The 12,277-nt window shown below is 45.1% G+C and overlaps 1 protein-coding gene across 5 annotated transcripts in view; it reads right to left on the bottom strand.

Moving 5' to 3' along the window:
• The window catches only part of ARL15 (ADP ribosylation factor like GTPase 15), a 486,820-nt gene extending 474,977 nt beyond the window's left edge, over window positions 1-11,843 (bottom strand). For 2 of the 5 annotated variants that reach the window (XM_060191032.1, XM_060191029.1), the window contains exon 1: window positions 11,694-11,840. In XM_060191032.1, the coding sequence (XP_060047015.1) occupies window positions 11,694-11,741 (48 nt within the window). In that variant the 5' untranslated portion in view covers window positions 11,742-11,840. Of the gene's footprint in view, window positions 1-11,693 lie in introns of all 5 variants that reach the window. The other 3 variants (XM_007518899.3, XM_060191031.1, XM_060191033.1) reach the window with 3 other exon arrangements.
• Between the last annotated feature and the right edge of the window lie 434 nt (window positions 11,844-12,277).

Below are 12,277 nucleotides of genomic sequence, written 5' to 3' on the forward strand. Positions count from 1 at the left end.
ATGTGGCACAAAGCGCAAGGACTTGAGTGAGGATCACGATCCCGGTTTGAGCCCCCAGCTCCCCACCTGAAGGGGAGTCGATTCACAGGCGGTGAAGCAGGTCTGCAGGTGTCTCTTCTCTTAGTTTCTCTCTGTCCTATCCAACAATGATGACATCAATAACAACAATAACTACATCAACAATAAAAACAAGAGCAACAAAAAGGAAATAAATATATAAATAAATAGGATAGTATAGGATAGTAACTCAGAGCCAGTTGACATTTTTCAGCTCAGCATCATAGTGAAACTGTCATTTGATAACCTGCTTTTTTTCTTTTTACACTAATGCACATGTAAATTTTGATAGCTTCTGTTTTAAAATTATTTTTGTTGTTGTTGCTGTTTTGTCACTGTGTGACCCAAGGACCTTTTCCATATGTGGTTTCATCATTCTGGGGCCAAGTTTTTCTTTTTTTTTTTTTCAATATTTATTTATTTATATATTTATTTCCTTTTTGTTGCTCTTGTTTTAGTTGTTGATGTAGTTATTGTTGTTATTGATGTCATCATTGTTGGATAGGACAGAGAGAAACTAAGAGAAGAGACACCTGCAGACCTGCTTCACCGCCTGTGAATCGACCCCCCTGCAGGTGGGGAGCTGGGGGCTCAAACCGGGATCGGGATCCTCACTCAAGTCCTTGCGCTTATATCCCCTATGTGTTTTGCTTTGTTTCAAATTTTCTTCACCAAACCTGGCTGACAGCACACATTACAGTACACAAGGACTAGCTTCGAGCCTCTGAACCCCACCTACAAGGGGGAAAGCTTCAAGAGTAGTGAAACATTGCTGCAGGTTGTTGTGTGTCTCTCTCTCTTTCTCCTCCCCTCTCTTCTCAATTTCTATCTCTATCCAAAATGAAAAATAAATAAATAAATGAGCATGTTATCAAAACAATCAGTCCCTACATAGACAAGAATTTAAACACATAAATATGTTAAGATAGTTACAAATAACAGCTGCGAAATAAAAACGGAAACTGATGAGTCACAATAAAGACTAAAGAGCAAATGAAATTTCTTCCGACAGCTGAAATGACTCAGGTGTCCTACTGAAAACAAGTCAGTCACACTCATTCAAATCAGCACAAATTCTCTTATGTGAATTTCTCACAACATTCAGGTAAGATCTCGCAAATAAGCCAGAAACAAAAACAAATCTAAGCCAGAAATAGAATTTAATTTTCCTGATCTACCCACAACAACCATTACCAACCCCCCCCATAACCTTAATTAAGTAAAATAAATTTTAGAAAGATATTGGTAATACATAACAGGTTCTATAAAGACATTAACACAAAAAAAAATTCCTTAAAAATAAAAAAGTAACACCAGAGTTCTTAAACTTAAATAGCAAAACATTAGCAACTGTTCACTCATGGAGCTATGTGCATAGAAATGTGCTTTATAGGAGGGCTGGGTGATGGTGCACCTGATTCAGCACATGTATTACAATGCGCAAGGATTGGGGTTCGAGCCCCCGGTTCCCACCTGCAGGGGGAAAGATTTAAGAGTAGTGAAGCAGTGCTACAGGTGTCTCTCTATCTCTCTCCTTCTCTATCACCCCTTCCCTTCTTGATTTCTGGCTGTTTCTATCCTATAAGCAATAATAATAATAACAATAAGAATAAAGAAATGTCCTTTATAATTCTCTGTCCTTTACTGGAAAGTTATATTTATGGGTGTCGGGTGGTGGTGCACCTGGTTGAGCACACGTTACACATTACAGTGCACAAGCACAAGGGTTCGAGCCCCCAGCCCCCACCTGCAGAGGGAAAGCAGGGCTACAGGAGTCTCCCTGTCTCTCTTCCTATCTTTCCCTTCCTCTCAATTTCTGGATGTCTTTATCCAATAAATAAATATGATTTAAAAACTTACATTTATTACAAAGAAAGCTTTGCAAGAACTGTGTGTAATGCAGTCTGGGAAGCAGCACAGTGAAGTAAGTGTTGGAATCTCAAGCATGACACCCCAAGTCATCCCTGGCATCACATATGGCAGAATGATACTCTGGCCCGCCTCTCCTTTTCTCTCTTCCTTCACCTTTCTTTCAAAATTAAATATATCTATTTATCTAGCTTAGAGAAAATAATTATACTTCACTTGAGCCTCTCACCTGATGTCTAGATCTATTACAAAGAGAGTTCTTGGGGGCCGGGCGGTAGCACAGCAGGTAAAGCGCAGGTGGCGCAAAGCGCAAGGATGGGTGAAAGGATCCCGGCTCAAGCTCCCAGCTCCCCACCTGCAGGGGAGTCGCTTCAGAGGCCGTGAAGCAGGTCTGCAGGTATACTGCTTATTTATTCACTTATTCATTTATTTATTTATTTATTCATTCATTCATTCATTCATTCCCTTTTCTTGCCCTTGTGGTTTTGTTGTAGTTATTATTGATGTCATTGTTGTTGGATAGGACAGAGAGAAATGGAGAGAGGAGGGGAAGACAGAGAGGGGGAGAGAAAGACAGACACCTGCAGACCTGCTTCACCGCCTGTGAAGCGACTCCCCTGCAGTTGGGGAGCCAGGAGCTCGAACCAGGATCCCTATGCCAGTCCTTGCTTCGCACCACGTGCATGTAACCTGCTGAGTTACCATCCAACTCCCCCCCTTTTTTAAAAATATTTATTATTTATTCCCTTTTGTTGCCCTTGTTTTATTGTTGTAGTTATTGTTGTTGTTGGATAGAACAAAGAGAAATGGAGAGAGGAGGGGAAGACAGAGGGGGGAGAGAAAGACAGACACCTGCAGACCTGCTTCACCGCCTGTGGAGCGACTCCCCTGCAGGTGGGGAGCCGGGGGCTCGAACCGGGATCCTTGTGGAGGTGCTTGCGCAGGTGTCTTTCTCTCCCCCTCTGTCTTCCCCTCTTCTCTCAATTTCTCTCTGTCCTATTGAACAACAATGACAGCAGTAGCAACAATAACAACAACAATAAACAATAAGGGCAACAAAAATGGGAGGAAAATGGCCTCCAAGAGCAGTGGATCCGTAGTGCAGGCACTGAGCCCCAGTGATAACCCTGGAGGGAAAGAAAGAAAGAAAGAAAGAAAGAAAGAAAGAAAGAAAGAAAGAAAGAAAGGGAAGAGAAGCAGGGTTCTGTGCCACGATCAGTGGTCCCGCGTGACTCCAGACCTTCATCTACCTCCCTAGGAGGGAGGGAGCAGAGAAGCAGCTCTCCTGTTGAAACACAACTCAAGGGGGCTTAGAAATACCTGCTGCTTTGCCATGTGTGCAGCTCATGCTGCCAGCCCAGCCCCCACCTCCCTGAAGGAAGTTTTGGTGCTGTGGTCTCTGTTTTGACCCCCACAACCCCATCTCTATCTAAAAAGAAAGAAAGAAAAATAACCCAAGAGAAAGCGTGAACAAAATCACTAGGAACTAAGCCCTCAGCCCTCAGAGACGCGGTTCGCGGTTCAGAGGTCGAAACAATCCCCAATAGATGGAGGTTCAAAGGAACCTGATAAATGAAATCATCTCGCAAATCCAACTTGTCAAATGGGCAGTTACTGTCAAAATCAAGTCGGTATATTTGGCTCTGAGCCAAAGAGCAGAACACCAGTATTTAAGCAAAAGACGGTGTGGACTTAGAATGCAAACTCCATGAGCAAATGCTCACCACAAGGGGCAAACCCAGTTTCTCCAGCTGGCATGGAGTTCCCAGGTTTACCCTGCTCTCTGAAAGCAAAATGTTCTAAACTGGTATATTTCCTAAAATGACTACCTATCTATGGAAATCCAAACAATGCAAAAGGAAAATGCCATCACCAGGGACAAGGAGGTAGTTGACCCAGTAAAGCCCCTGGTCTTGTGCTGAGACCTAGGTCAAGTCCCTGGTTACCACATGGGAGCACCAGCACAGGACAAGGGAGCTTCATGGGTGGTGGAGAAGGGCTATAGTGTCTTTTGTCTCTTGCCCTCCATTTTACAGAAAAGCAAAGAGAGAAAAAGAAAAGAAGAAAGAGAGGGGAGGGGAGGGGAGGGGAGGGGAGGGGAGGGGAGGGGAGGGGAGGGGAGGGGAGGGGAGGGGAGGGGAGGGGAGGGGAGGGGAGGGGAGGGAAGGGAAGGGAAGGGAAGGGAAGGGAAGGGAAGGGAAGGGAAGGGAAGGGAAGGGAAGGGAAGGGAAGGGAAGGGAAGGGAAGGGAAGGGAAGGGAAGGGAAGGGAAGGGAAGGGAAGGGAAGGGAAGGGAAGGGATGAGAAGGCAAAGGGGACAGGAAAAGGAAAGGAGGGGAAGGGGAAGATCTAGGCTCAAAGGAGCCTGATAAAAGGAAAAGAAGGTGTCGTAGAATCATACATACGTGAAACCCCAGTGATAACCCTGGGAGAAGAAAGAATGGAAGGAAGGAAAGAAAGAAGGAAGGGAGGGAGGACGGGAGGAAAGAATGGGGGGAAGCAGAGAAAGAATGCAATACTCCCCAAAGTTAAGAATTGTAGATGGTGACTTCAGAGTATTATAACAAGTGTCGGGCCATTTCAAGAACAGGCCCCCTAGAGCTGTAAGCCCACAAGCCAGTCCAGCTACAAGTAACGGTACCTGTCACTTCACAGACTCAGGACTGAGGTTCAACCAATAATAAATTCCTTAAGGTCACCCAAAGCTTAAAGCACTTGGGAGAGGGCAGGGAGAAAGCCAGAGCATGACTAGGGCTCCAAATTAAAGCCGCTCTTAGTTCAAAACTTAACAAGTCCTCTTAGTTCAAAACCTAACAAGTATCAGGGCAACTCCTAGCTTCTTGTCATCTCTGCGGTTCTCAGAGTGCACAAGCCCAGGAACTGGTGCAGAGATGGCAAATCTTTTTACTGTGTTCACATGATTTTTATCTAGTATCTATTAATAAGATAATATTTTTTATATTTATTTATTTATTTATTTTCCCTTTTGTTGCCCTTGTTTTTTATTGTTGTTGTAGTTATTGTTGTTGCTATTGATGTCATTGTTGTTGGATAGGACAGAGAAATGGACAGAGGAGAGGAAGACAGAGAGGGGGAGAGAAAGATAAGACACCTGCAGACCGGCTTCACCGCTTGTGAAGTGACTCCCCTGCAGGTGGGGAGCGGGGGCTCCAACCGGGATCCTTATGCGGGTCCTTGCGCTTTGCACCACATGTGCTTAACCCGCTGTGCTACTGCCCGGCTCCCAATAAGATAATATTTAAGTGACTGTCTAATCCACTTGTAGTTAAGATGATAAAGTTTGACCTATTTTTTTAAATTTATTTATTCCCTTTTGTTGCCCCTATTTTATTGTTGTAGTTAGTATTATTGTTGTTGTTATTTATGTTGTCGTTGATGGACAGAACAGAGAGAAATGGAGAATGCAGAGGAAGACAAAGAAGGGGAGAGAAAGATAGACACCTGCAGACCTGCTTCACCACTTGTGAAGCGACCCCCCCCCTGCAGATGGGGAGTTGGGAAATCGAACCAGGATTCTTACGCCGGTCCTTGCGCTTTGCTGCCACCTGCGCTTAACCCACTGCGCTACCGCGGACTCCCTGTTTTTTTTTTTTTTTAATATTTATTTATTCTTGGTTAGAGAGACAGACAGAAATTGAGAGGGGGGAGAGGAGACAGGGAGAGAAACAGACACCTGCAGCCCTGCTTCACCACTTGTAAAGCTTTCTCCCTGCACGTGGGGACCAGGGGCTTGAACCTGGGTCTTTGTGTGCTACAATGTGTGTGTGCTCAACCAGGTGCACCACTGCCTGGCTCTCTATCTTACTGTTTTATCATCAGGTGGACCATGATCAGAGAATAAAACCCATAATGTGCATATTCACTGAGGGTTAAAAGCAGCACACTTTTACGAGAAATGAACTATGAGTAAAACGCCCTGCACTGCTTTTCAAAATCACTTCTCTCTAACAACTTACAAGGCCTTCTGGCCTCTGTTCTTGGTTGACGGTATGTCAAGAGTTTGTTTTTCCTTGGTGGACTGGTGTTGAAGCTGCCAGTGGTAATGATCTCTACTGACCCACCTACTTCCTCTGACCTGACCTTCCCCACTGTCACAGATGTTTATAACACAGGTGGAAGCTGTGCCCCAGAAATTAAGTCAAGTTCACTAATCTATATAAAGAAGATATCCAGGACCCTGACCTTCTTCTACTAAGAACACAATATACAAGTACAAAGATTATCAATTAGCGCCAAGTGCAAGGACCGGTGTAAGGATCCCGGTTAAAGCCCCCGGCTCCCCACCTGCAGGGGAGTCACTACACAGGTGGTGAAGCAGGTCTGCAGGTGTCTCTCTTTCTCTCTACCTCTCTGTCTTCCCCTCCTCTGTCCATTTCTCTCTGTCCTATCCAACAACGACGACATCAATAACTACAACAGTAATAACTACAACAACAAAAAAAGAAACAAAAAACAAAACAAAGATCATCAATTAGCAGTTATATCTAAGACCATTCTGACATTTTCATTTGTCACATTTTGGAATCTAACTTTGCTGTTCAGCTCACAACAAAGCAAAGAAACCCATAAATAAGAAATAAGGGGCTGGGTTGGCACACCTGGTTCAACACTCACCTTACAGTGTACAAGGACCCGCAGGGGGAAAGCTTCATGAGTGGTAAAGCGGGGCTACAGGTGTCTCTCTGTCTCTTCCCCTTTGTCTTCCCCCTCCCCTCTCAATTTCTCTCTGTCTCTACCCAATAATAAATGAGCAAAAATATTTTTAAAAAAAAGAAAGAAAAGTATCCGGCAAGAAAATTTTTATCCAACCTGTCCTGTCACAGGCTCCCATAGAATCATGTGCCTACCAGTCATGCAGCCAAGGAACTCCTACCCCAGTAATGTCAGGGCCACACACAGAGCCAGAGTTCCGAAAGGATTTGTCGAATAGATTTATAAGCGTATCAGAATGCAGTTTTGTTTTTACAGATAGTAAACAATCAGGATTTCCCATCCCCTAGCACCACACACTGACAGCAGTCTGAAAGGTAGCCCGGCCTTTCCCACTGGGCAGGAAATACAGTGACATGTACAGGATAAGCACATAAACATTTGACATCTGAAAAAAAAAAAGTTCTGTTTAGAAAACACTTTCCCTTCATTGTATCATTGACTCATCAGATGAATTACATCAACTACTCTAGGGAGCCAGGTGGTGGCGCTCCGGGTTAAGGAGCACAGGACTCTGGGCTCCCCACCTGCAGGGGGTTGGGAGAGCTGCCAAAAGCTGTGAAGCAGGTTTGTAGGTGTTCATCTTTCTCTCTCCCTCTCTGTCTCCCCGCCCCTCTCAATTAAAGTTGAGGTCAAGACCAAACAACATATAGGAACCAGAAGAAAAATAAACCGGAACTAAAAGGAACCTAGAAGCTTTCCTGGTCCAACCTCCCAGGAAAACTTAGACATGCCTTCCCCTTTCGTGAAATTTGGCTGTTGTCTTCCTACTCTATTCAAAAAAGTCTGGACACTGCCTTACTAGTTTTACCTGTCGGAAGAGACTGAGATGCGGGTACCATCTCTTGGAACCAGTAACAAACTCTTTAATCTAAGACCGGGCAGGTGTGACTGTGACCTTTCATGACCATCAGGAAAGTGGGGCAAAGATGTGGGGCCTCCTACGATTCCTTATCAAGTGGAAACCCAAGATTTTAATGTTTAAATTGTCAACCAACCTAAACAAATTACACTTTGATAATCTCAAAGATAAAAACAAAGGATACATTTTACATTCCCCAGAACAAAACACCTAATCCAAACAGATTTTATCTGGTCTCAGTTTAAAAGCTATTGAGAAAAACTGGGATTGTCCCATTTTTCTCGTATCCATTAACAAGTGAATGTGCCAAGAAACAAGTCAGGCGCTACGTGACAAATATAATTATTATTATTATTTTATTTTATTTATTAGGAAGATAAGGAGGAGAGAGAGAAAGAACCAGACATCACTCTGGTGCATGTGCTGCCGGGGATCAAACTTGGGACCTCATGCTGGAGAGTCCAGTGCTTTATCCACTGCGCCACCTCCCGGACCACCAAATACGATTATTTATGACTAGCAACATCCCACTATTTCCCTGAATCATCTTAATTAAAAAGTAAACAAGTCTGTCTTAAATATTAAGATACCAATCCTTACTGTCACTTCTAGTTGAAAGCATTTAATTTTAAATTAAGATAGAAAATCAACAGCAACTATTATGATCAAGGTTATCTATTTTTACCCACTCTCCAGGTTATCTATTTTAATATTTAAGTGTCATTAAAAGAGAGAGGAAGAGAGATGTCATTTAAAATTTGAAGAGAGTAGTCCGGGTGTTGGCACAGGGGACAAAGCACTGAACTCTCAAGCATGACGTCCTGAATTTGATCCCAGGTAGCACATGTATCAGAGTGATATCTGGTGCTCGCTCTCTCTCTCTCTCTCTCTCTCTCTCCCTCTCTCTCTCCTTTCTCTCCCCTCCTATCCTTCTCGTTAATTAATTAATTTTAGAAAATGGAAGATAGGGGCCAGATGGTGGTTCACCCAGTCAAGTGCACACATCACAAGTGGTGGAGCAATGACGTGGTGTCTCTGCTTCTCTCCATGCCTCCTTCTCCGTCAATCCACTTTAAAAATAGATAGCACCTCCACCTTCTCATCTCTCTTTCTACACTCCTCCAAATAAAAGGAAAAAAAGGTGAAAAGATGGCACCCAGTGCAAAGAACAATGGATAGTACATATGCACACAGCTCCCTCATCCAGCTTCCAACAGCAACAGTAAGAAAATCCAATACCGATTAAAAACGAATAAGAAGGGGGCGAAAGGTGGCCCGAGCCAGTGCCCCTACAGAGTGCACAGAAGGGCACTTACTCTGGTTCACAAACTCAGCAATATCTGAGCATCAAACTCAGAGTGAAAGAACACCCTACCCCACCCCCAGCAATGTCAGGAAAAGAACTTGAGAATAGATTTATTTTGAAAATAAGATCTCTCGCTCAACAATTTTCAGAAAGTGACTATTATGAAACAGCACATAAATGTTTATAAGAAAGCAAGTCACTGTGAAAGGCAAGAAGAAAGAAATATGTGTGGCCACGTTTGAAAGTGGATAAGCAAAAAAAAGTGAACACAAAAGGCCACCACAAGAGGGCTTTTCTTTTCTTAGTAGTTTCAGTAAAAATTGGACTTAATGTGTAAGCATTCCCTTAAACTTTTTCACAGGAGATATCTGGCACAATTGGAAAAATTGACTTATTTCCTCCAAGTGCTTGCCTCAGCTCTAATGATTTCTATGGGACTTTCTCAGTTTTCTTGTTCATTTGTAAAAAGCATCATTACGGTGACAAAAAGAATTATTTTTTGATTTTGGAAAGAAATAAAATAAGGTGTGGGAGTGTGGCATGTAAAATTAACAGATCACGTCAAATTTAAAGCCCAGGGACTTGACACAAAAACTGTTAGTAAATTGACAAAGAAATGAGTCTGCTGTGTGGTCCAGGAGCCAGTACAGTGGATAAAGCACTGGACTCTCAGGCATGAAGTCCTGAGTTCAATTCCTGACAGCACATGTACCAGAGTGATGTCTGGTTCTTTCTCTCTCTCCTCCTATCTTTCTCATTAATAAATGAAATCTTAAAAAAAAAAAAAAAAGAATCTGCTTTTATGGTAACCTAGAGTTCTACAAGCCTTCACTCACCCACCCTTAGGCCCTCAAAATTAGCTTGACCTAATTAATTTTTTTTTTATTCTTAAAAAGTACTTTAGTGAGGTTGGCAGTTCAAGAAATTTTGTGATGCAATCTGTAAATTTAAATCATACCCAGTAAATAAAGAAAATAAAAAAACAGTAAGAACTATTTCACTGTATTTTTGTTTTGTTTTGTTTTGTTTTTTTGCTAAAGCATCTAAAGTCAGCTTTTTATAGTGCATGTATATCACCTTTTTTTTTTAAATTGCCACCAGGGTTATTGCTGGGGCTAGGTGCCTGCACTACAAATCTACCCAGTAGACATTTTTACCTTTTTTTTTTTTCTATTTTTTTATTTAACAAGACAGAGAAATTGAGAGGAGGGGGAGGTAGCAAGGGAGAGAGACAGTCAGACACCTACAGACCTGCTTTGAAGCTCATGAAGCATTCTCCCCTGCAGATGGGGAGCAGGGGCTCGAACTCCAGTATTTGCACATGGTGATTATGGGCACTTAGTGCCACCGCCCGGCCCTGAGTATCACCCTTTCCTATTTGGTAGTGATCCTCAACAAACTTTAAGTTGGGCTGTCTGTAAGACAAAACCATATGAGTGTCTTTTGTAAAGACAAGCAACAAATTCATCAGTTCCTTACTGAAAAAAATAATTTTTAAGAAACATTTGGCAACTCCTAGCCCAGAGAGTAGTTTGCATTTTAACGAATACTCAGAATCAGATAACCACCTCATGCAGCTCCACTTGAGTGACTTCATATCCCTTGATGACAATGATACAGAGAACCAATGATACTGACGAATGAACAGCAAAACAGAACTTGAACTCAGGGTTTTCTGACTCTGCTTTCATTCACAAGGTCACGCACTTAACTGCAATCAGACTAAGATCACCTAGCCGTGCAGCGGCAGGAGGGGGAGAAACGTTCCTTGGGCCTCAAGTAATCGCACACAAAGGCAGCATTACAGACGCCTGTCCTTGTCCAGGGAGTCTCGATCATGAACGCATTCAGTCTGTCTTTAGTGTCATTCCTAGAAGGCTTCTGGCAAATTTCTGCCCGGCTAATCTGCAGTGGGCAAGAGACTGCCTGTATCCAGTGAGGTGACAGGAGGGGGCAATGTTTATGCTTTTAACCATGGACTTCAACTCTGCAATAGCGGTTCCAGCGAACACGGCAAAGCATGCAATTGTACAGTAACCAACACAGCCAAGGTAAATAAGGAAACAAACCCCCCCACCCCCCGCTCCAGAACACAAACAGGCAGCCAGCTCGGGTGAACATACTTTCTGGAAGAACCAGGCAGCTTGCATAATGACACACAGGGATCTCTCTCTCTCTCTCTCTCTAACAATGTCCCATCATTGTGATGACACTTTTTTTCACCTGAACTTCTCAGCACCACACTGGCCTACAAGCACAGCTGTGCTCCAATCCCTGCACAGGGCAGAGGCGGCGTGCACGCAGGACAGGACCGGACCGGTGGGGCAGTGCCAGCCTCTTTCTTTCTCTTTCTTTCTTTCTCTCTTTCCCCAGTCCAGTTCTGGCCAGGTTTGAGATGTGGTTTAGTCCTGTCTACTTTATAGTAATGTGCTTTTAAACTCTTGCTGCGACCGAGGCCACAGCTTTAGAGATCTAATAACAAGCAAATGACCCGGGGCTGCCGGGCACTTAGTAAGCCATTCTGGTTATGGCTCTTTAATAGGACCTGGAATTGCAGATCAAGGGGGAGCGCTGAGCGAGGACCCCGAGTCCCGGGGAGCCCCCCCCCAGCACCCCGAGCCCCACGAGCTGGCCCCGCTCGCACCCCTACCTGTCAGCTCCACCACCCCGCCCCGCCGCCCCCGGGGAGCTCAGCGGCGCTCCAGGGCAGCCTGCGGGAGAAAGAACCCCAAAGGCATCCCATCCTGAAGAAAGCAAGCAAATAATAATAATAATAATGATAAATAAAGGGTGCTCCTCAAGGCGGAGGAACACTGGGCACGTCCGGGGGGCTCGAGGGGCGACACGCTAACCCTGCTTTTGCACCTACCAGATAATCCATGTACAGAAACGCCTCAGTTATCCGGAGATCAGACATCCGGCAGCCTAAAGCATCCGGAACGACTCCGAACCCGGAAAAAAAAAGCAGCGTCTCTGGCTGCGAGTGAGCAACCCCTGGAAAAGCCAGCAACAACGAAAATAGCCGAGAGCGGCCGAAGATTACACAAGGGGCGCGGCGATTGGTCGGGCGGGCGGGCAGAGGGAGAGGCGAGCGCCCATTGGCTGCCGCGCCTATAAAAGGCAGGCCTCTGCGGGCCGGCTACGGAGAAGCGCGGGAGCGGCGAGGCCGCTGGTTCCTGTAGGGCGGGCGGAGGGGGCGGGGGCGAGGGCCGGGCGGGCGGAAGAGCGATCCGGTCGGGACGGAAAATCGGCTGGTGCTCGGGCGGCCGCAGCTCTCGGTGCTTCCGCGGCCTCGTGCTTGGGTAGCTCAGGGGACAGCGCCCCGGAGCCTTACTGTCCCCTCCCACCCTGCTGTAGGTGAGCCCGCGCTGAGACGTGGGAGGCGTGGTCGCTGGCGGCGCTCGGCGCCTCTCCCGGCAGCGTTTCCCGCAGGCTCTGCGGCCTCTAGCCGGC

The sequence above is a fragment of the Erinaceus europaeus genome, chromosome 5 (genome assembly GCF_950295315.1).
Source record: "Erinaceus europaeus chromosome 5, mEriEur2.1, whole genome shotgun sequence".
Taxonomy (NCBI): Eukaryota; Metazoa; Chordata; class Mammalia; order Eulipotyphla; family Erinaceidae; genus Erinaceus; species Erinaceus europaeus.